At 45.6% G+C, this 24,244-nt stretch overlaps 1 protein-coding gene across 6 annotated transcripts in view; it reads right to left on the bottom strand.

Annotated features, from left to right (window-relative positions):
• The window catches only part of LOC144114967 (large proline-rich protein BAG6), a 136,044-nt gene that overhangs the window by 65,360 nt on the left and 46,440 nt on the right, over positions 1–24,244 (bottom strand). For all 6 annotated transcript variants that reach the window (XM_077649041.1, XM_077649043.1, XM_077649039.1 and 3 more), the window contains exons 11-14: positions 18,213–18,333; positions 16,559–16,738; positions 4,796–4,906; positions 2,816–3,062 (exon numbers count right to left, since the gene is read on the bottom strand). In XM_077649041.1, coding sequence (XP_077505167.1) covers positions 2,816–3,062; positions 4,796–4,906; positions 16,559–16,738; positions 18,213–18,333 — 659 coding nt within the window. The remainder of the gene's footprint in view (positions 1–2,815; positions 3,063–4,795; positions 4,907–16,558; positions 16,739–18,212; positions 18,334–24,244) is intronic.

Raw genomic sequence — 24,244 nt, 5'->3', positions numbered from 1 at the left:
TTGACAGAAGCCAGAAATGCCAACTGGCGATGCAGTGAAACGGTGTAAAGCATGGCTACAGCAACTGAGCACAATTAGACACTCTGGAATTGAAGCTGTGGAACAAAATTGCAGAGGGCAACAGCTGGCAATAGAGCAATACATGCATAGATAACATTGCATCTACAGTGAAAGCTCGTTAATTCGAAATTTTGGATAAATCGAAATAGTCATCGTGGTCCGGTCCGCAGTGCATAGAAGTCTATGCGCGTTACAGCTCGTTAATTCACTCAAAAATTGGCGCCGCCACACATAATTCGAACTGCGCGCCGCCTGTTGAAAACCATTGTTGGAAGCTTTCACGGCAGAACGATAGATGGCACAACCATCGGGGCGCCGCTAGGGTGCTGGAACAAGTACTAACCAGTCTTTCCTGCTGCGACTACTTCGAGGAACGACGTTTTAGTGTTTTAGCCCTTGTTTTGCACGCCGCTTGCTGTGAGCTTGTGTCCGCAAGATGTGTTCGCATGGGAAATACTGCGCCAAAACGGTGAAGGAGAAAGTGGCGATTTTACGCGAGGTGGACGAACGGAAGGCCAGCAAAGTGGAAATCGCGAAAAAGCACGGGATTCCACCAAGCACGTTGTCGACCTACGTCCGAAATAGGAAGGCCATCGAGAATGCCTACGAAGCCGAAGATTTCGCCAGCAACAGAAAAAGGCTCCGATTAGCCAAGTATCTGGAAATTCGAGACCGCTGTGATCACGTGGGTGAAGGAAATGAGAAGCGCAGACATTCCACTGAGCGGCCCAATTATCATGGCGAAGGCGGCCGATTTCGCCCTGCGCATGAATGTGGAAGATTTTGTCGCCTCCGAAGGATGGTTTCACCACTTTCGAGACAGACACAGAGAAGAAGCAGAAGATGATAACAGATTGTTTTGCTAAATAAATGTTTTTCGTGCCTTCCGGGCATCAAACGCGTCCATTTTTGCTCACTTTCATTAGTTCGAATTTTGGTTAATTCGAACTGGCCTGGCGGCCCCGTGGAATTCGAATTAACGAGCTTTTACTGTATTGCATAGATAACACGCGGCACCCGAGAATTTTGTTTGTATGGAAATATGGAGTTTTGGTGCAGGCTTGGCATGCAGTTTGGCGCAATTGGCATTACAATCACATCACTGTACTCTCCACAGGGTATATTTAAAGCCAACGAGACAGCGTTATTTTTCAAGCTTCAGCCAGATAAGACCTCCACATACAAAAGAAACAGGTGCACCAGCGGTAAGCCCAGCAAACAACATGTCACTGTTTTGGTCACTGCGAACATGACACGGATGAAAAAGGTCTTTTTAAGCACACAAGCCATGGTGCTTCAGAAACATTCGGACCCTCCCGACAGACTGCGCCATTAATAAAAAGGCGAGAATGGTAGGTGAGCTATTCAAAAAGTGGCAACTGAAGTTAGACAGACGAATGGAACTCGGCAGCGGACGTATTCTTCTCGTTGTCAACAACTGTTTTGGTTTGGTGCTCCTTCCAGCTAACATGACTGCGGCCCTATAGCCAATGGATCAGGGCATCATAAGAAACATGAAGTGTTTCTATAGGCGCCAAATTCTAGAGAGAATTGTGTGTGCAGGCAACAAAAAGGACTACAGCATTACGCTGCTCACTGCAATGCATTTGTTGGTGCGTGCATGGGATCAGGTGACGGCGTCCCCGATCACAAACTTGAAAGTTGGAACCATTCAGTAAAGTGGCAACGGTAGAGCTGAGGAGCTCGTGCCAGTGGCAATGCACGGCACGCTTCAGAACGTTAGTTTTCTTGATTATGTTGATGCCGACACCTGTATAACCTACAAGTGGGCTATTCCTGCAGGCACACAGCATGAAAAAAAAAAGAACACAGCAGCGGCTTCACGGCGCCTAAGCGCAAGGAGGTGAAGCATTTGAGAACTACGACAATGCATTTATACGAGCGGGCCGCATCTGAAAAATGCAGCATGTAAAGCAAGAACAGTCTCCCACCCCACCCTGGTGGCTTCCCTGCATTGCTTAGGTGCATGAGGGGAGTCAAAGCACCCAAATAAAGATTTCGGCTACTTCTGTCATTGCCATTGAGGGACAGTGTGTGTTGCGAAGCTCATACCGCAATGCAAATGCGAAATGACTTCTGCAAGCAATAGATAAGGAGCTGTTCGGACATTGTGCCAGAAATGCTAATTGACATTTTTACGAGGTGAAATCATCAATAAATGTCTTCATATCTCATTCAAATGTTCCACTTCTGAAATGCAGGCAGTTTATATATGTTTTCCCAACTAATACGTTTTCTTGCATTTTTTTTAAATGTATCAACGAGGTTGCACTGTATAAATACGAGGCTTTTGTATTTGCAACGTAAAATAGTGAACCTTGTAAATGGCACAGCCCTCACTGAAGACAGACCCTGCAATGCAGAAAAGCTGACATGCACCCCAAATGCACATATACACGCACAAAAAAAAAAAAAATGTGAACAAATTTTTCACTAGTTTTACTTTGTTCATGTACTCGGCACAAGTACTTAGTTTATGTACTTGGCCTTCGTGAGAGCGAGCAAGAGATGTGTACGGCTGCTCATAAAAACAAGGAGAAACCATGCCACACACATCACTGCTTTGTACCATCAGGCCATTTTTCATTGACAGTGTAAACCCTACAATGACACCAGTTCCTAAATGGAACAAGCACAATAGCCTCATTTTCGTCAAGGTGAGGCTAGCAAAAGAAAACCAGCAAGACCCGGAATCCGGTAGTATCCAAAGCAATGCATTGTTGCCTGTTCTTACCAGCCTGACTGGCAGGATTATCCTCAGCTGCTGATGTGGCAGAGGGCGTAGTGCCTTCAGGCTGATCCACAATACGATCCAAAGGTGAGGGAAGGTCATTTATCACCGCAGTGGAAATGCTGTCAATAGTGATGGAGCCTGGTCCAAGCTCCATGAACACCACAGGGCTCTGTGCCGTCAATAGTGCAGGGCCTGTGGTACTGAAGGGGCCTCCACTGCTAGGGGCCGTGCTGCTAGACGTGGGCGCCTAAGAATAAAAGTGAGGTAAAAGAGCTTGTTCCAGTTTTATTACCATTAAGCCTTTGTAAACAAAAAAAAAATGGCTTGGGACTCCTAAAAAGGGTAAAGAAATGTCTGTTATCAAGATGTTCGACTTAAAGAGTAAGGTCGAAATGCTGAAGAGTGCCTGAAGATTTATCAGGGAGGACTTTTCATCACATGTGCTTATGTGTTTCACGTGCTCCAATTGTGTGGTAACATGTAGCAGAGATGAAAAAAAAAATGCCAACAAATCACATTTGCAATATGATTCCTTCAGTAGAGCCCCCGCTACAGTAAGCTCTGTTATGGTAAAAACTCAAGTTAGAGTAAAGTGAAACCTTCCATAGATGACTACATTTTTTTTTTCTCATTTACAGTGAAGATTTCTTTTTTACAAGAAACGCCTATAGTAAAGAGTGTCTGGCCGTGGTGATGTACTTCCCGCAGAATGATGAAATCACAGCAGAAGCGAAGTCAAGGATCACGAGGCCAACATTCGGAGGCAAATAAAAAAGACAATAAAACGGCACTCTTTTGAGATGGCTTCACCACCAGAGCTGCAAGGAGAAGCCAACTTTTCAAAGGCCTTGGGGCGGTGAGGCAAAGTGCGCGGCGTGCACGGAAAAAAAAAAAAAATTAAACTGGCTGAGAACGTAGAAAGATGGCAGTGCAGGTCACTGAGAAAGGGAAGCTAGTAAAAGTGCAGTGAAGAGGTGCAGGGAAGAGAAGAAATGGTGAACATTCGCAGCACAGCAGCGCAATGCATGGGGGAGCAACGGTACTGGGTGAGCGGTTTTGCCGCATATTTCTTCAACTATTAATATGATGCTGAGGCTGCGCAAGACGACCCCGTGTTCATGAGAAGCTTTGGTTTTTTGTGTGGAGCGAAACTGGAGTTATATTGTATCAGCATTGTAGTCATGCAAATGCAGTGCTTCCATAAGACAAACAGAATTGATAACGTGATAACAAATTGTGATAAATGAAAATAAATAATCTCTTAAAACCTGTTGATAAGAGCAGAATGGAAGGTATTTCTGTGTGTTTCTTTTATAAGCCAACACTTTGTGTTTAGTCAGTAGCCATCCTCAGAGCCATGCCATCATCAACAACTGATATAGTAAAGCCCTGACCTTGACATAGTAAAGATTTTTGCTGGCGCGAGCTACTTTACTATAGAGGGGTTCCACTGTAGTTGACAGTGAGATAACAGTGGGATGACACCGCAAATGCTTTTTCATTGATATATACGAGTGCATGCCTAGTAATTGTATGCGACTGATGAATGGCAAAATGAATGGAAAACAAACCAAAACTAGGCACTCCTGACCACAGTGCTAAACTGGTCACTAGTATATGTTGACACATCTATTTTGCAATTGATTCCACCAGCCTACTTCTTGATGTTTTCACCAGTCCAAATTTTTTTTCCTGAATAGCTTACCGCGTGTAATGAATGCACCAGCCAAATTTTTGGAGGTTTTTATGGGAAAAAAAGTATCTTCATTATGTGAGTAAATTACAGTACTTGGACAACCACAGCAACCACAAAAAAAAAGAGAGGGGGGGGGGGGGGGACGCATGAGGAGACGAGACGGGCATTTCAAACTGGCGCTCAATAAGGGACAACTCTGGTGCTGCCTCAAAGAACCTAAATGACTCTTTGCACAGAACCTACACGACCACACCAGAGCACTTGCAAAGGAAACAGTAGATTACCCCCTGCGCAGTCGTAGATGTAGCACTGGTGGAAGTGGTGCCAGAAGTTACCCTTGTGGTAGCAATTGATTCAGATGAAGGAGACTGTGCAGTACTAACATTTATTTGTCCCTGAAAAGACAAGACACATGTAAAAATTACATAGCAGCCAAAAGGTAATAAGTTACCAATGTACTTGACAGCAGCTGAAAAAAAAAAAAAAAAATCCCTCTACCTTCACATCTGAGAGAGTCCCAAATTGGTTCATAAACTAATTGCAAATATCAGAGTTTCTATATACCGGGTGTTTTCACCGAAGATGTTCTGAAATTTTTGAAAATAGGCTTTTTGAGTTAGAAGAGAGCGTTTTTCGGCACAGGATTGTCAGCGCTGTAGCGCATCAGAACACAGCTAACTAGCAGTTAGCCTCCTTATTTACTGAGAGGTGCGCAGTCCACCGCAGTAATATCCATATCAGTTTCAGAATTTCTAAAACACAGTTACCCTCGGCCCTGTGGCCCAACAAATTATGGCTATTTCGACGAATTACGTGCATTGCAGGAGTTACTCTGCCTGCAAGCTTTTTGAAAACGTATGTATTTTGGCGTGATGTAGGCAACATCTTTTATCCAGGACACTTTCAAAGGATTTGGGGAGAACTGGTAAGGACTATCGGTCTACAACTGCTAGAAGTTGGTAGCTTGCTGATTTTAAAAAACAGTACAATAATAGCTATTTTCCAGGCTTCGTGTATTTTCCCCAATACCCAAACCTTGTTAAAAAGTCTTAAAAGTGGCTCTACAGCAGGTTCAGAGACATGGGCTAGCATTTGATGGTGTATTTCATCAGGGCCATGTGCAGTCTTCTTACCAGTGGAATGTACTGTATGAATTTCTTGAAATGTAATTAAATTATTGTAAGGTTCATTTGTACTGTAGCTTGTTAGCAGCCTTTGCTTCTCTGCAGTCTTTTGTATTTTAGAAATCATTCTCTGTAATGGGATGAACTGGAAACTGCAGAAAAATATTCACCCAAAATGTCTGCATACTAGGAGCTGTCACAAGGGGAACTGTGAATGGGGAGTAGCTGCCATTTAGCTTTCGAACCTTCTCTCACATTTGTATTGATGTGGTTGAGCTGTTTATGGATGACATAATTTTGTCACGAGGTTTTCTCGGCACTGCGACAAATATATCGAGCTTTCGTTCTCGCCTATTTAAAATTTATGTAATTCTCTCGTGTTAGGTATCTACGAAAAATGCCCCAGGCTTTGTATAATTTCTTTTTTGCTTCTTTACATTTTTGTGTACACCAAACTTAGTGATTTTGTTTTACTACTCCAGAGGACTGAGGAATAGCTAGATGCACATCGGTAATATTAGTTTGTGAAAAATTTATTAAGTTCATCTACACTGAGGTTATTTGAAACTATTTTATCTAGGCTGGCCCTTTCTCAGAACAGTGCACAGTCGGCCAAATGCAGCTTTCAACATTGTGGTTTTGCTGCAATCACTGCTGGTGAAGATGTTAAGATGATCACTAAAGCTAGATGATCACTACCATATGGGTTGTCTAAGACATCCCATTTAAAATCTGTAAAAATAGAGGATGAACTAAAGATAAATCTACACACCTCATTAATCCTGAGGAGAACAACAGGTTGGTTTTCCGGTGTTTAGTAGGCAAAGATTATTACACAGTACAAATTCCTCAATAAATTAACCTCTAGTGTCAGTTTTGTAACTACCGCAGAAGCTGGAGAGCACGTTATAATCACTGGACCACCAAATAAAGTTCTGGTAGCTGCTCTACAAGGTCTTTCAAGTCATGGATGGTTATTCTCAGATGCGGCTCTAACCACACGCAGCACACCGTAATTGGTTTAAATTTAAGTGTGTAGGATGACCGCCACAGCTTCTAATATAGTTCTGAGCTTATATTCTTGAGCTGCAACTCCATTCTGAACTATGATGGTAACGCCACCTGAGGGCCTGCTCGCCTACTCTCGGTCACGGTGGAAGACCTTATACTTTTTGAGAATGTGTTTAGAACCTAAGTTTACCAACTTGGCCACTGGTGAGAGTGCAGCTAGGACGTCTTTTATGCCATTTAGATTACGTAAAAGTCCCCCTGCAGTTCCAGTGTATGAAATGTATGAAAGCAATCTTGTAGTACTGTGTGTGCAATGAAAGAACTAGGCTTTGTTTTCAAATCCTGTGATTTGCAGTTCCAGTGTATGAAATGTATGAAAGCAATCTTGTAGTACTATGTGTGCAGTGAAAGAACTAGGCTTTGTTTTCAAATCCTGTGATTTGCAGTTCCAGTGTATGAAAGCAATCTTGTAGTACTATGTGTGCAGTGAAAGAACTAGGTTTTGTTTTCAAATCCTGTGATTTGGGGTCTCTCTTTTGTGTTGATCTAAAGAGCCCTGCCGAACATCCGACGTCGAGGGCACAGGAGTGCCTTGAGTGGTGTCCATCGCATCCTCAAATACGCTGGACGTCCATGCAGAATGCATGGGTGTGTTTGTGTTGCACCGCTCCTTGCGGGGAGAGCCCTTGGGGCCCGCTGACGTGAAGGTCTGCACAGCCCGTTTTGGTGGTGCAGTGCTAGCTGTTGCCACCGGGGGCATGGGTGGCCCTGCTCCAGGCTCACTCTGTATGACCTGGGCAAGCGCTGAAAGCCGCTGTGATGCCTTGTCATGTTGCACCACAATAGAGAAGCTAGTAGGTTTGTACATCAAAGAAACTCACTTCCACGCTTCCCTGAAGGCCATGTTTTCTTTTACTTTGACTGTGACAATCCCTTTCTCTTGCTTCCATACTGGGCATGCAAGTGAGTACACAGGATTGTTGCCATCACAATTTATGCACAGGTGTGGTTCAACTGCACAGTTCTCTGAATCATGTTCATGGAAAGTACATTTGGAGCACGTCAGCTGGCCCCGGCACTTAAAGCAGCGCCATGGATTTGATATATAGTATTGCCTAAGTTGGAACTTTATGTAGACTATTTCTACAGAGTCTGGGAGTACGCTTGATGCAAATGTCAGGACGATGTGTTTCGTGGGTACCTCCTTGTTGTCTCGCTTCATTTTTATTCTGTCAACACTGGTCGCGTTTTGATTTTTTACGCCTTCCAGTAGTTTTTCGGTTACAAACTTAAAATCGTCGTCCGAGTCCATGCACTGTATTCATTGATCAGTGTGGGCTGACTGTTACAAGGATGTCTCGATAAGATGTGATTTCTGACACATTTTTGTACTGGATGTTGTACAGAACTTCCAGTAGACTGTCTGCATTTGCTAACTTTTGGATCTTGTAGCCTTTGCCTATGGTATCTGTAAGAGTTCTTGTGACAATGAACAGTGAAATAAGTCGAGCAGTTTCTTTTACGTGATCAGAGTGTACCACGTGGAATTGTGGGAAGCTGGCTGCGTTCTTTGTGAAGAACTTAGCTGTCTCAGTGCGCCCTCTTTTGCCGGAGGGGGGGGGGGGGGGGGGGGGGGGGGATAGGTGTGAAAAAAAATGAAGCCATAAAACATGAAGTTTGGCAATGGTACCAGCCACCTACCACAGAGCCCAACATGTGTACGGGATAGGAACTTTTAAAAAGCCCTGCCCACATCAGCTGTGCACCATCACTGTAAACCAATACGGTGTAACACAGGTTTGTCAGCCACACAAGGTTAACCCTACCTGCCAGGAAAAAATAAAAACTAAGAGAGTAGGAGATAGGACAATTGTGAGAAGAAAGATAGGAAAGTGAAAGACGGAGGAGAGCACAGGAAAAGGCGACTGCCGATTTCCCCCAGGTGGCACTGCTCAGAAGTAGGGTGGCACAGCTCAGAAGTGCCGTCTACAGGAAGCGGGGCCAAAGTGGTGTGTTGCCTCTGCCGAGGTGCCTTAAAAGTCCAAACACTCGGCATAGACTCAATCATCAGGATCCCCTTTTCCCTGGACACGGCTCAGCCATACACAGCTAAGTGTGGGAGCTCAGGTCCAAGGTGGCGCACTGCTCACCAACATCCCCCGGGAGGATGTCCCTGCGGATGCTGGGGAAACCGTGGTGTCGCAACACACCATTTTTAGGGAACAATGTGTAGTTCAAAATATTTGTGCATCATGATGGAGCCATGGTGCTTAGTTCGAATAGTCCAAAAGCTAGAACTACAAAAGTTGAATGAAAAACCTTTCACTGCACACAACTAGGCCCACATGGGGCATGTTCCTATGCAAAGCATGGTGGCACGGTGCTAGCATCATGACAAACGGCTGTACCGAAACTCATGATAATATAGACTCATGATAATATAGACTCGAATTGTGCCAAAAGCTGTTAGTGATATAGCTCACTGAATATTTCCTAGCTTCTTTCAGAGGCATTAAGATTCAGTACACCAGTCCTTGTCTGCAGCTATGCATGGCTTGTAGATCACATTAGTTATAGCAGACTTGTGCATGGTTTTTAATCGAAGCCTACTGTAACAGTACTCTGATTCTGCAGATTGGAACGACAGGCTGAAACCTTGGCCACCATCAAGATATGCTTTAACAAGTTTATACTGTTTATGTGAACAGTAGTCTGTAAAGAGGCAAGGAGAAGTTTAGCATGTACTTAACAGGAATGTCAAAACAGAACCTCTCGAAAAACAGTATAGGCTTCTGCGGCCTCTTTCATGGTGCAATGCGGCAGTGGTGAAGCCTCACAAGCGGCATCGTTGCATGTAAGCAGGCTTCACAGCACATATCACAAACAGCACATGGCAAGTGCAAATTTTCGGCCCACTGGAAAACCACACGGACGGAAGCAAGAAAAACGCACTTCAGCATCGGAACAACCAGTTGCCTTCCGAAAACCACATGAAAAGGCCAAAGATGCTTCAGTTAGCATTCAAAACAGCATACCAGTGTCCAGCTAGCTCGCTGGCGGCAAAGCTCTGAAAACAAAACTATGTGGCCGGACTATTTCTCAGCCTAGCAATGATATCCCCCCTGATTATGTTCACAACGATCATTGCGTGTACATCAGAGGTTTGCATGCAACGATGTACCATGCAATTCAGCATTAAAGCGCTAACCGCATGAGGCTACAATTCGCAGTGACACGGCGCGCAATGGGCTGAGGGCCGCCGAAGCACTGCCGCTCATCGCGTCGCCCAGGTTCTGGGTTTGCAGAAAATTTCACCCATCGCCCGGAAGTGCCGTGCGAGACTAGCCAATGACGGTAGGCCTTGCGAGTGTGAAACTTCCGATCCGTTTAGCGCGCGTCTTTTTTTTTTTTTTTTTCAGCGGGCTTTCAGCAGAGCAGCAGCAGACATCCCTCACCATGGCAGCTATTCAAGAATTTAATGAAAGGCTCATTAATGAAGTTCAAGAGGAAAGGGTACTGTGGGATATGTCCTACATGCACTATAAGTCGCAGCAGCGCAGGAATGTCGCCTGGCGCCGCATCGCAGCGTCCCTCGGGCACGCTTTTCTGCGTCACGTGACATTGTGTAATAGGCTAAAAATAAAATTATTACCTAAACATATTTTTCAATGTTATTGTGTTTTATCTTGTATGAAGCCTTAAGAGCAATGTTCTACGCGTTAACGCAAAATGACTGAACGCTGAAGCTGCCGCAATTGAGCAATACTGAAAATGTGCTGGTCCGATGCCAAGTCCCGTCGCTTCATGCGGTTTGCGCCAGCAGCAGCGATGGGCGACGGCGGCGTCATTGCACGACGTATCGCGAAGGAATATCGCCTCATGCGGTTTCTGCTTAAGGAGGGATAGTTGGGCAACTGCTTGCCATGCCTGTCGTACCTTGACACTGCTCCCGTCCGGGAACATCGAATTAAATGGTGAAAGCCCAGCAGTATCCATATCAACAAACATATAATGCCAGACTAACAAGGATGCTGACCAGAACTGCACTAGAAGTTTGCATTATCTGAATTAATGAAGGCTGAATTGACAATGTCTATTTATAACATATGAAAAAGAAAAATAACTCCACTACAAAAAAAAAAACTCCTGCAGGTGGCATATCATGAGTTTCTAATAAATGCATTTACTCAAGTAATGAATTCAGTTTTTTTCCAGAAAAATTGACATCAATTTGGAGGGAGTGTTCACTACGCATGAAAAAAAAAGTTGACAGATTTTTTTTGAAACTGTCAAAATTGCATGTCACACATCCGCCCACCTCCCTGTATAACCTGTATGTAACAAAAGCCCACAGCCAGCTGCATTCCTGTTGCCGATGTTTAGCACTGTGTGCTTTGAAATGTGTGTGCTGTATACCATACTTACCCAATTCTAACGAGCACCATTTTTTACGAAACAATAAACCCTAAAGTCGTATGCACGTTAGAATTGATACAAACCGAAACGGCGCGAATTTTGTACTGCCCATCGTCATTGCCATTTCAAGATGACGCCGAAGCTGTTTGTTTTCGACTGCCAGCAGCAACGCTCATTGAAGCTGGGAACCCAGATTTGTTTTGTGTAGCAGGATTGCAAACGTTGCGTCTACACGCTTCCTGGCTGAGATAGGAGGGACTGTACCAAAGGCCCGCCACTTCCACTACGAGGCCGGCTTTAAGAAAAAGGTAATCTTGTGCGCAGAGACCGACGACAACAGAGCCGCTGCACGTGCTTACTGCGTGCCGGAAACGTGTTCGGGACTAAAGAAAGCAGAAAGACCGCATCTTCCTCAGTAAGCCTACCCGCAAAGGGTTCAACGGACCTCGGAAAGGCCGATTCTCTGAAATTGAGGATGCATTAGTGGACTTAGTCAAAAAAACTCCGAGAGGACCCCATGCCGGTCACAACTGAAATGCTCAAAGTAAAAGTGCTGGAGCTGGCTAGACATCGCGGTTTGTCCACGGGTGAGTTTAAGGCCAGTAGGAACTGGATATCAAATTTCATGAAAAGGAAAGGCTTTTCTCTTTGGTGGCGGATTGGCATATGTCAGAAATTGCCAGAAGCCTTTGAGGAGAAGCTTTGTGCTTTTCAGAGATATGCGATATAGTTACGGCACATACACGGCTACCAGCTGGGATAAATGCAGACCAAACGCTGCTGTACTTTGACACGCCCGTCAAAACGACCGTTGAAGTGAAGGGGGCCAAGCAAGTGCGTGTGTTGTTGGCAGGCAATGAGAAGACGCGAGTAACTGGGATACTCTGCTGCACTGCCAATGGCCTCAAGTTGCCGCCGTTCCTCATTTTTAAACGAAAGACGCTTCCGAAGGCAGTGAGTTTTCCACCGGGAGTCATCGTCCGAGCAAACGAGAAAGGCTGGATGGACACCAACATGGCCGTGAACTGGATCGATTGCGTGCGGCGCAAAAGGCCCGGGGCCAACCTTGGGCTTCGCGGTATGCTCGCTCTCGTAGCGTTCAAGTGTCATCTTGACCAGCGCATTAAAGACAAGCTCTCTGCGTGCAATACTGACCTTGTCATTATACCCGGAGGCATGACGGCGCAGCTTCAACCACTCGTGTGCTTGAACAAACCAGTGAAGGATCGGGTTCGCGTGCTGTACAATGAGTGGCTTAGCACCCAGCCATTCACACCGAACAATAGGCTTAAGCATGCGCCCTTGGAGACGCTCACTGGATGGGCATCAGAGGCATGGGCCACAATCCCATCGGCCATGGTGGACCGCTCATTCAAAAAGTGTGGCATCGCAAATGCGCAGGATGGCACCGAGGACGATATGTTGTGGTTGGTCGAAAGTGACAAGGAGTTATCCGAGAGCGATGAAGAGTGAAGTTCGGCAATAAATCTTTTCTTCCTTGCGCACAAGTTTTTCATTTTTCTTGATCACAAATAATTTGCGCGTGTTAGAATTGGGGATGCAAGCTTTTTTTTCTTGTTGACAATGAAAATTCGGTGTGCGTTACAGTCGGGTAAGTATGGTAATGGCATGATCCCATGGTCACCTTGAGAGGTGTTTGCTCTACCATGCCGTGATCCCAAGATTTTGTGATACAGTTGAACCCCACAATAAAAGACACTTGTCACTCATTAGGATGGTCACCCTATGTCTCCCATTAAGTGGACCTCTTTCGTAACAGACATTAGTATAGAAGACATTTGGTAATTTTGGTAATAAAGAGCAAGTAATGTTTGAATTTTGATCAAGAACCTTGCATATAAGAGACATTTTAACTTATGTATTTACTGGCATAATGAACTCACATAATAAACACCCCCTACCACTTTTGTTGTTGAGTATTTGAAAAATGATAAAAATTGTTGTCATGGTGATGGCATTATATGTAGCATGAAATCCAGTGACTGCTGGTGCAAAGCTGGAGTGCAGTGACGTTGGCAGTCTGAAACGCTTCTTGCAGTCATCACCACCCAGACTTCATTCGCTGCAGGACAGACCTCGGTTCCTCTTCCATTTCCTTGCATTTAACCCTCCCTTGCGCCAGCTGCGTCCACCTCTTCCCTGTAAACTTCCCATTCTGTAGGAAATCCTGCGGCTGCGTTATTTTTATTTTCATTGCTTTTTTTGGGCCTTTGCTCTTGGAGTGTTCCTTAGTTTTGAGCCATCCACAGTGCAAACCTTGGCAGCGCATCCAGATGCTGCCTACTGATAACATTGTAGCGTATTTACCCTTTGAGGAGAGCTCGTGCGGGGCTGGTGCCCTTGGCGAATTTGGCAAAGTACCAATACGCTGCGCACCCTTGGCAGAAACGGCAGTGGCGGTGGCTTGGTCGGCGCGCTGCCGGATCCATTTGAGCTAGTGTATGCTTAGAAAGTTGGCCAGCAATCAAGCATCGGAGAGGAGTGTAGCAGCTTAAACCAGAACGCTAGAAAAAATCCTGACTCTGAAATGCCATGGAGGAAGCAGGACCTTCAGACCCTGAGCGTTTTGGTGAGCTGGAGATCGGGTGCGAAAATGCTTGTAACCCATCTCACACCACAGCTAATGCATAAACAGTTGCAATACACACTCGTAACCGTCTTGCGAGTTTTTTTAACCGTGCATAAAAAACGCACACCCAACCTTCAGGGCCGATGTTCAGCATGTTCACTTTAGCTCGCTGCGATTGGCTGGCGCCATAGACTATAACAAAATCATCGGATTGAGCCGTGATACAGCAAACACCTTTCAGAGCGAACGATGCTAAACACCTATGACATGAACGCAGCTGACCTCGTGCATTTGTTGATAGATGGAGAGACATATAATAAAAATTTCGACTCGCAAAAAAATTTGCCGAAACTCCCAAGTTCGCCACTCCACAGTGCAGTGCCGCCGATGATAGTCTCCTCAAGCAGCGTGTTTCGCAGCAGCTGCCGCAATTGGACAGTGCTACATTCCTCCGCTCTCACCATAACCTCACTCCTTCCATGGTAACCACATTCCGGATGGTTACCGTGGTATGCATTCCTACTCTCTAGGCATACCCTCCTTCCATTGCAGCCCTACTCCTCCTTCTAGGGTAACTACCCTCCGGTTGGTTCCTACGGAAACCATGCACCACCATACTCTCACACCCTCACCACACTCTCCTCCTTTCATGGTAATAATCCTTCGCTTGGGGATTTCTCAACTTCCGCCACCCCTCCTCCTTCCACGGTAACCACCTTCCAGACGGTTGCTGCCCTAAAGCTTCCTTCCATGGTAACCCTCCTTGTCCTTCCAGGGTGGTTTCCGTGGCAAAAGTCGACCGGTTGTGCCTTCTTATGCTCTCACCATACCCTCTCCTCCTTCCAGGGTAACCACCCTCCTGATGGGCATTCCTCCACCCTCCCGATACCCTCCTCCTTCCATGGTAACCACCCTCCGGATGGTTCCTGTGGTAACCCCCCATTGGTTACGTACTCCTCCACCCACTTCATACGTTCCTCCTTGCACAGTAACCACCCTCATGGCAACATGCCCATCAATTACGCTGACGACTACGGCAGACTGCGACATGCTACTACGACACAAAACCCAGGAATGGATGCTTAGCAGCTGCCGCTGTAAAAAGTCAATTCTCAACTACAAAGGTAGGGAGCCGGTTCATTATGTGAGTGAGTTAATTACGCGAGTAAATACAATAATTTCAAAAACTGGCTCCAAAATGATGATGGAAAAGCACATAGTATGCCTTCTGCAATTGGCACATGCTAGGGAAGAAGTTCTCTGAAATATGTGGTAGAGATCTATTCAACATCAAAGACTGCCACTGAGGAGGTCACTGAAGCAAGTGAACAAGTGTGGCGACTTCAGGAGTAAAGATTAGTGACCCTGTTACAGCAAATTGGTAAAAAACGGTACAATAGTTCGATATCACTAAAATTCATAGCATAGAATGTCGGCAAGAACTCGAGCTGGAGAAGCGTAATTAGTCAGCGAAAGAAAGGCAACTGGGAGAGAATTTTTCCAGAATTTCAGCACCGTTTCGAAGCCGCTCGCAGCAATTGCGGAGGTTGCAAAAAACTGAGCAGCAAACACCAGTTAGGTTGGCTTCTCCGCAAAGCACCACAGAACATGGCGGCGGCAGGTCAAATGCCAACTAGGGTGACTTCCTCACATTACAGCCATGTCGCGTGAAGAATCGCATGCCAGGATGAAAGCTATCATATTTTCACCGCCTCCACTCTGCGACAGTAGACATGAGCAGAGGATTGCTGCTGGAAAGCTACACCAAACGACAATGTCACTGATTCTGGGGCACCATAACAGATGAGAGAGGAGCGAATAGGTTCCGACTGCCTGGCTACAAGCTGTTCTTGCCGCTATATCTCCAATGCCGCTGTTGGCAAATGTGAGATGAAGCGGGAACAGTGGTGCGAATGCTTGCTGCCCCACCATCAGTCACCCATGTTGAAAGGCAAAGCCTGCTATCAGAGCAGACATAGCTTGGCGCTCCACAGATAGATATATCCGTTTTATGGAAAACTGCGTTTGATATATAAAGTAAGAAATGCATGTGTTTGTAAAAACATTTTTGTTCTATATAGCCAATAATCCGTAATATCCGTGTTCGGTGCAATGAGGTTTGACTACTGCTTGTGATCTTCAATTTTGTTTGTTTCATGCATATCACAAGTAAGAAATAAATTATTACACTAGTTAACTCCTGTTCATAAATTCCTTATGTACAGTTCCAACACTATAAAATGAAAGTGACTTTTGAAATTTAGGAGTATGGAAATACCAGGCTTCAGATTTTTTCCTCAAGTGAAGAAATGAAGACATGAACTTTAATAACGCTACAAAAACTTTGGGGATGATCAATGAGATCAATTTGACGGTATGCGTTAGCATTAGACTTTGCAACAGCCATGGCATGACATGAAGCAGAGCACTCTGCACATGTCTAACCACTGTGCACTGAATGCGCGCTCCCCTTCTCTGTCACTCGCCACCGTGCTCAGTCCTCTCCACTTGCCCATTGGCCACCATACCGCTGACGCATCGCCCTCTCCACTCTCCCTTCGGCCACAGTGCAGCTGACAACTGCTGAACCCTGTTCCACCGGTTCTTTTCTCCACTGCTCCCTCCTCCGCAAGCTGCGCCTCTGCATCTGAGGCTTCAGAGGAATGGCAGCGGAGAGGTTTTGCAAAGACAGAGGTTCTAATGGTATGCATTAATAAGTAATGCAGCACCCAATGGAGTAGCCCGATGGGGTAGCCACATGTACGTTCTCTATTCTCGTTATTATAAATGAAAATTATTATAATTGAAAATACACTTCATCATAAAGCATAACCTGTAACACTGTAATTGCAAAATTATCTTCAGTGCCTCTAAAAAATTAAAGCAGAGGACAACAGGGTACTAACCTGGAAAGGCATATTAGTATGGAAAATGCTGCCACCTTGGCTGGGGCCCACAAAGCGAGCTCGTACGATACGTGGCCTGGAACCCACATACATGTGCAGGTCACTCACAGCATGCAGTGCATGGCTCAGATGATGCAATGCACAGCATACTCCATTTCCCAAGCGATGTGCTTCAGTATCCTGAAAAAGTGCCACATGAAACCATCAAGTAAACACCAGTAACAAAAAAAAAAAACACCAGTAACAAAAAAAGGCAATAACATGATGCTAACGTATGGTCACTGTTTCAGTTTCAGTAAATGGCACTGCCTACTAAGGGTGTCTAGAAAGCCACTCTTTTCAAGATCCCAAACTTTAGCAGGTTTTCCCGAACTATTTCGGCAGAATTCCCTGACCACTGAAGAAGCTGAAGAATTTACTAACTGATAATGAAAGTATACACAAACCATTTACAATATAGAAACAGCAAATAGTGCACTCAAAACAATTTGGTAACTGTTTAAATAAACTCTAAACCTCCCTCTTCGGATCTGTGCTGCAGAAACAGACGTCCATCACAAACTTTTTCACAAAGAAAAAAATTTTGTGTTTTGACAAGCAACTACCTTTAAAGCTGCGGTTCACTTACTACGAACTTCGGGATATAACGAAAGGATGGGTGACGCTAATGTTCGTTATAAGTGGACTTGACTATATCTCGCTGCGACTGGCCGCCGCCGCCGCCAGCTGCCACAAAATTGTTGGATCGCGTTAAAGTGAACGATACTAAACATCATCAGCACGAATATGTCTGGCCGCGTGCGTTCGTTGATAATGGAAGGACAGATGAAGGTATAATAAGAAATTTCGATCCTTCTAGAAAAATCTGTTGAAACAATCTTCCCGCATAATGAACCCTGATGTCAACTTTTCTGGAAAAAAAAGTGGGTTCATTACGTGAGTATATATTATAGTTCCCTGCGTAATGGCATGATGCACGTGTGCAGCTCGAAGCAATAAACACAGAACAATACAATCGCAAAGCCAGCAGCAAGAGGTAAATGGAGATACAAGGCGATAAAACAGCGCCCTCACATGCGGCCCCGGCTGAGTAGCAGCAAACAAAATAACCAGGAGTTTGGTAGTCTCGAATTCTCGCACGACGCACGATCCGGAAGTTACCAGAGGTTTGTTCTCGCAGCCGTTTGTACGGGTAAGCAACCGCCGGCACACAACTGACTTCTTACCGGAAGCAATTTGCAAATGGATTACAGACTTATTCTGACACCACTCGCTCACATTATACAGCCACACACAGTGACACGGCTGTGTCGATCTTCCCAAGCTTGCCCTGCGCGCACCTGCGTGCATGCTGGTGTGCTTGCGCAGCAGGCAGCGCAAAATATGCTAGTTATTTAGAATCTGGATAAAAAGTTGAGGATGCGCAAATTATGCGCGGGCAGAAATTACGTGAGCAAATACGGTATTCAATGTTTAGAAAATAGGCACTCTCATAATAAAAATTAGTTTTGTAAATATATACTGCATTAGATGACCTCAAATCTCAAGAGGATGCATTGTGATACGTGGGGAATAAGGTGTAACCCACAGTTTAAGTCTAAAAACTTGGTGTCATAGCCATTTTAATGAATATTTTAATGAGCCCCTATCATACCGTCATGGTCTGGTTTCGTTCATCCTGAACAAGTTCCTGGTAACGCTGAAGGTATGGAGCCAGGCGACCTTGCAGGTGAAGAATTTCTCCAAGTATAGGTGCCAAAGAGGATGCAGGTGCCCTGAAAACAAGACAGATGAATTAAAAGCAGCTAGCACACATTCACATACTAATTCACAAAATAAAGTGCATGACACTCAAGGCAAGCTGGACATAATGCCTTAAATTCCCGATTCCCGACTTCCTTCATCAGTGAAATGCAGGATTAAAGAAAACTGGTTGGAACATGAAATTTGGGAATATCTCTACAGCACTAAAACCATATGGGCTATGTTACCTCCAGGAGCACTACCACTACAGTCTAGGACAGAAAATTCGGACCCCTGATTTTTTTGGACATTTTCGCAGCACCACGGCATGTCCTATAAAACCAATGTATGAGAGCGCCTGAAAATTGTGAAGCCTCACAAGTGATTGCTCAATTTGTCGGACTTCAATCACACTCACCGCTGCACTGCTGCCAACAGCAAAGCCGCCAAATAATGTGTATAATGGAACTTCTTCAATTCGAACTTCAAGGAGGATCGAAACTTGACCGACTAAAGCAGAATTCAAGCTGTAAGGGTGCCCCTTCAACAGTGGGGCTGATATTCAACGGTGTGTTCAGACATCACACATGCATGGTTGCGATCTCATCTCTACCACTGAATACAATGGAAATGGGCACGGTGTTCCCGTCCACCATCCCGAATTACAACCACGGCCTGAGATTTGAACAAAGCCATTGAAACGTCTGCACCACCGCAACAAGAGTGACAAAAGCGCGCGATGGGGTAGACGTGCAACGCACACAGGCGGCAATCAAGCCAATCAAGCTAAAGCTTCAGACGCACAGCGCCAGAGGAGAGATCAATGAGGGGTGTCCGTAAGCATCAGTGCAGCCACCTCTTGGCTCCCACGGAAGGCCTGCTTCATGGAGCGTGGCCTCCGCGATCGGCACCGGCGGCGGCCACGCACAGATTTGCAAGAGTGTGAGGAGAGGGGAGTGGTGTTGCGAGGAGGGGCGGGAGGGAGATTTAGGAAGGCACGACGGCGGGAAGCGTGTTTCCGATTGCTAGCCGCTGCAGACAAGACCAGTGTTGCCCACGGAAAGAAGCCGGCGAGGAGGTGTTGTCATGACAGTTATGTAAACAGGCATGCCGCCGGAAAAGCTTGTTTGCAGCGTCTTATTACGCTTATTATTATTATTATTATTATTGTTAATATTATCATCATTGTTAGTGTCAGTCATTATTATTATTATTAACAACAATGCTTAAATGCAACAGGGCACAAAAACGCAGGGCTAGCGATGTCGCCAGGTGCATCCCCGACCGGAGCCGAACTATACCTAGGTATCTCGTTTCCATAGTTGTAGTAACCGCTGGGCAGCATTGGATTTGTTGGGAATGGCCATGAGCAACACTGGTTTTAAAACCAGTCTGCAGCGGCTAGCGATCGGAAACACGCGGCGGGGAAGGGTAGCTTGCTCGAGAGCGACGTGAAACGGGACGGGCAGTTGGCCTGCGATGAGTCTCGGGAAAACATGCCGCACGCCAGGCACACAAAGGGGTCGGAGGCAGGTTATCTCGCATCGCGGCACCGGGTTTACGCCGCCCGTTCGCGTAACCGATCAGCAGGGCTTAATGACGTTCATTATACGTGATTTTGTGCCATTGAAACAATGTATATTTTGACGGTTGCACAGGTCTCGTTCGTTATAAGAGAAAGTTCGTCACAAGTGGGGCTGTTATATGTGGGCTCGACTGTAGTTGCCAGCGTGCTCCGAAATGCCGAAGATCGCTGCAACATCTCCCTTTTTCTTGCCACTGGATGCCATGCTGATAATTCGTGCCTTCTCTTCAAGAGAAAGGAACTTCCGCTTCCTAGATAAATTCGCCATGCTCGTGTCGATTGCAGCGCACAAGCACGAGTGAAAAAAACTAGGTCAAACACGCTGCTGCTGTTGCCAGGCAGCTGCGTCCTTTGGCGACGGATTGGTTGCGGCTCTGGCTTGGAAGAAAATGGGAGCTTGCACCCGCGCCTTGTCGCAAGGCAGCGAGCACGACTGTCATCACCACCAAGCAATGGCGGTCTTCATGTGCGTTTGAATGAGTGGATCAATTGGTTCCAGCGAAAGTTTAGTGAAACAAAGCAGTGTGGACCTACGGAAGTACACAGATGGACGGCGATATGCTTGTTTTATTGTAAGAGAGATTTTTAAACCCAGCTTCACATAGCAAAAATTTCGTTGAAGTGGAAACGCGCCCCAAAAACAGTTCGTTGCGATGAGAAATTTGTCCCATTACTTTCTGTGGTGAGCTGACGGGGAATTGGAAATCTTTAATTGAAGCAAAAATTTCGTTGAAGTGACGTTCGTTGTAGCGGGGTTTGACTGTATTACTTTTAATGTTACCACGTTTTCGATTCTATCTACGCCGTGTGGAATTGCTGCATTGGTACGAATAGAACGTGGCTACAAATATAATGCCAGTTTGATTCCGTGTAAAAACCAAAGCTTTGTGTGAACATAGCGTCGTATTCCACAGCCTGAGCGTCACTTAAGAGGCAATGGTTAAGAAATGCATGCGGCAGTCAAGGGCGGCAAAACCGCCCACACAGTACCGCCGCTACTGTGCTATTACTAGCTTTTATCAGTGAATTCTTTCTATGTTCATAGCCGGCTTTACTTTCAGTTTTTTTTTTTTTCCGTGACCACCATGTGATATGCCTCATGGCCCCAAGGACGTCGAGCGTTGGCTTCTCTTCATGCTCTTGAGCTTGGTGGTGAATCCATCTCAAAAAAGCAGTTCTATCACCTTCGATATCCATTTGCCTCCGAAAGTTGGCCTCGCAATCTTAGACTTCGCATGTGAAACAATGTCAATCTGCGAGAAGTAAGTCGCCACAGCCAGATGCTCTTTACTATAGCAGTTTCTTGTAAAAAAAAAAAAAAATCTTTACTATAAACAAAAAAAAAATCTACAGTAGTCTATGGGAGGCAAAATGCGACCGCAGTTTCTCTTAATTGTATCCGAGCTTTTACTATATCTGAGTTAACTATAGTGGGGTACCATTGTACAACTTGCTTGATGTGACCAACAGACAATAGAATGTTCCATGAGGAATATGAGAACCAATAGAAACCATGCCTGGTCAAAAAGGGCTTCTATATGTGATATGTAGGGGTGTGCGAATATTAGAAATTTCGAATACGAATCGAATATGTTTTATATTCGATTCGTATTCATATTCGAAAATTGATATTCGTGAATTTCCGAGTATTCGGGAATTTTCGAATTTCGTGAATTTAAGAATATTCGAAAATTTTCGAACATTCGAAAATTCCCGAATACTCGTCAGCGATTGTATACTGCGCATACTTTCATAAACACGACCGTGGCAAAACCACAATATCTGGGCAAATTGGCCGATAATCGAGTTAAAAATTCCAGGCAAACAATACAGAGGTCCTATCCGCTTCCTTCTCTCCGCCGTTTATTACGGACTGACCGCATCCCAACGCCTCAAGACTTCACCTCGTGAGATTTCCCCGAGTGGGCTTTCCCACTCCCGTCTCCCGTGCTGCGAACAAGATGGCCGACGGCCCGCTTCGAGCACTCGCAATGCGAAATCGCGCTTTTTTTTTTTAATCCTTCAGTAATATGTTACATATTTAATGCCCACATCTGAAGAATGCGTCCTGTCGCCTTCATAACTCCCCGAGCGTGACCTCTGCCACCCCGTTTTGTAAACTACGCTATGCGAGAAAGCCTGCTTGCGGAATGCCGTGGGAGCCTCCTGAAGGGGCGCGTCGAGTAGTCACAATAGGGCAAGCGATCCTGTTAAAATCTCGCCTATTGCATGAATTGCATGGTGCATTGTAACCTGCACACCTCTTTAACGGGCGTAACGGCAGGCGTGGCAACAATCGGAAGGCCTCTGTAGCTAGGGCAAAAAAATAGCCTGGCTTAGTAGTTTCGGTTTCTGAGCTTCAACGCTGCCCTGCGGCAACTTCAAATGTCGGCCCGCGCACATTCGCCGATAGTCCAATCCCAGCTCCGCGTGGCTTATTTCTTTTTCTTTTTTAGAAACCATCTCGCCGCTCCGACGCCAGTGTGTTCCCAGGCCCCTTGCTTACATTCGTGTTGTTCTTCCAGCACTCCAAAACGGGTGGCTCGTCACGGGCTTACAGGTGTTAGCGCGATGAAGCCGCCTCACAAGGCCTTACTGCATCTTCGGCATTTTCGGCTGCATTTTTTTTTTTTCGGGGGGGGGGGGGGCAATTTTATTAACAGAGGCCTTCAGATGAGCTGGGCATTTCTTCCGGTCCCTTGAACTCCGAATGAATGAGGTTTAATAGTCATCATGTTATTTTTTTGTTGAGAGTCTTGTCATTTTATGGATTTTGTTTTGCATGACCTCATTATAGTTTGGATACTGTTATGCTGTCTAATCAAGTAGTATACATTTCTGTACACATCATGTTTTTTTATATGGTACTGAGACAGTCTAGTTTAGTTTATTTTAGTTGCAAAGACCATACACTATTTTGAAAAAACAAGGGCAACAACGTTTGCTTGCTCGTTTTTTCTGAAATTTTTTCTGTACTGAACCGATATTCGATATTCGAAGCCATTTTTTCTTCATATTCGTATTCGATTCGTATTCAAAAATTTCAATATTCGCACACCCCTACTGATATGCCATACTAATGATTGTAGGCAGTATCGCTACAGGAACCACCAAAGCATTTTCTGGCCTTATGTGTACCGCCAGCATCTGGATGTACCCAGAGTGCCTCGAGCCATCTCAAAATATTCTGTCATCACCTACTGCTTTTTTTTTTTTTTGAAAGGCAACGGTCAACACCTTCTGTTCTAAAGCTAAATACTCATTGCAAGGCCTCTTCACCATGAAAACGGAAAAAGATGCAGGCAGCATTCAGCGTGCTCGAACTTGCACAGCAGAGGGCTGCACTGCAGTCATGAAGTGAATCGAGCAGCGTGCAGCCGTATCATGACTGCTGTTTTTCGACCAAAGCAATAGTGAAATCTTCACAACTTGAAAATACACACTTGCAAGTCACGGAGGTTGCGCGGCCGTTTAGGTCGAAAAGCAGAAGTCGCCAGGACGGCCTTACGTATGTTGCCAGAATTTCCAGTCTTCCGGTCCAAAGTCACAAACTGCCAAACCAGTGAGCGTGCTTTCTGGTGTTATCCTGTTTCGATAACACACCAACGTTGACCTCACGTAAGGTTTTAACCCTGAACTGTTTTGGTGCTATAATTGCTGCAGCTAGACGGACGACATTTCTAAATAACAACACCGCGGCACACCGCGCAGGTTGACCACCATGGCTGCAACCAGTCACGTGGAACGTGGCGCAAAGAGCACTTCGAGGCAAATCAAATCAAAGCAAAGACTGAACAATTCAAACTGTACAGCTTGGTCCATCCATGCTTCATGGGAGTCTATGTAAAACATAGCCCATTAATTCGGACACGAAAGGTTGCGCCACTGTTGATTCAAAATCATGTGCCGCCACGGGGAACCAAGCAATGCTCCCACAAGGCCGTGCTGCCTCTTTGGAGCTGATGTGCAGAAGGTAAAATCGGCGTGCGAGGTGTTGGGCCAGGTAAACGGAGGAGGAGGACCTCTCTCTACATGTTAGCAGTGGCGGCATGTCAACGGAAAATGCCATGCTAACTGCATGATCTTTGAGATTTGCATTTCGCCATAGCCTTCTATATTTTCCACGCTTGGGCATTGGCTCAAAAGCAGCTGTTCAGGCAAAATCAAGGCTACCAGCACTCTTTACGGGCGAAGTATGAGGAGGTCAGGAGAGGGCTTCACTACGTGCCAATGGGTGTGCGCTGTTGGTTCACACGCACTTGAATATCTCTGCTGCGAGCGAGTTGTCTGAGATGCAAAAACTTCATCGTGGCCAGCGGCATAACTATGTGCACTGCAACCGCCTCAACGTGGTGAGC

This window comes from Amblyomma americanum, chromosome 1, assembly GCF_052857255.1.
Source record: "Amblyomma americanum isolate KBUSLIRL-KWMA chromosome 1, ASM5285725v1, whole genome shotgun sequence".
NCBI classification, from domain to species: Eukaryota; Metazoa; Arthropoda; class Arachnida; order Ixodida; family Ixodidae; genus Amblyomma; species Amblyomma americanum.
Note: the sequence above shows the minus strand (reverse complement) of the source record. Positions and strands in the feature narration are given on the sequence as shown.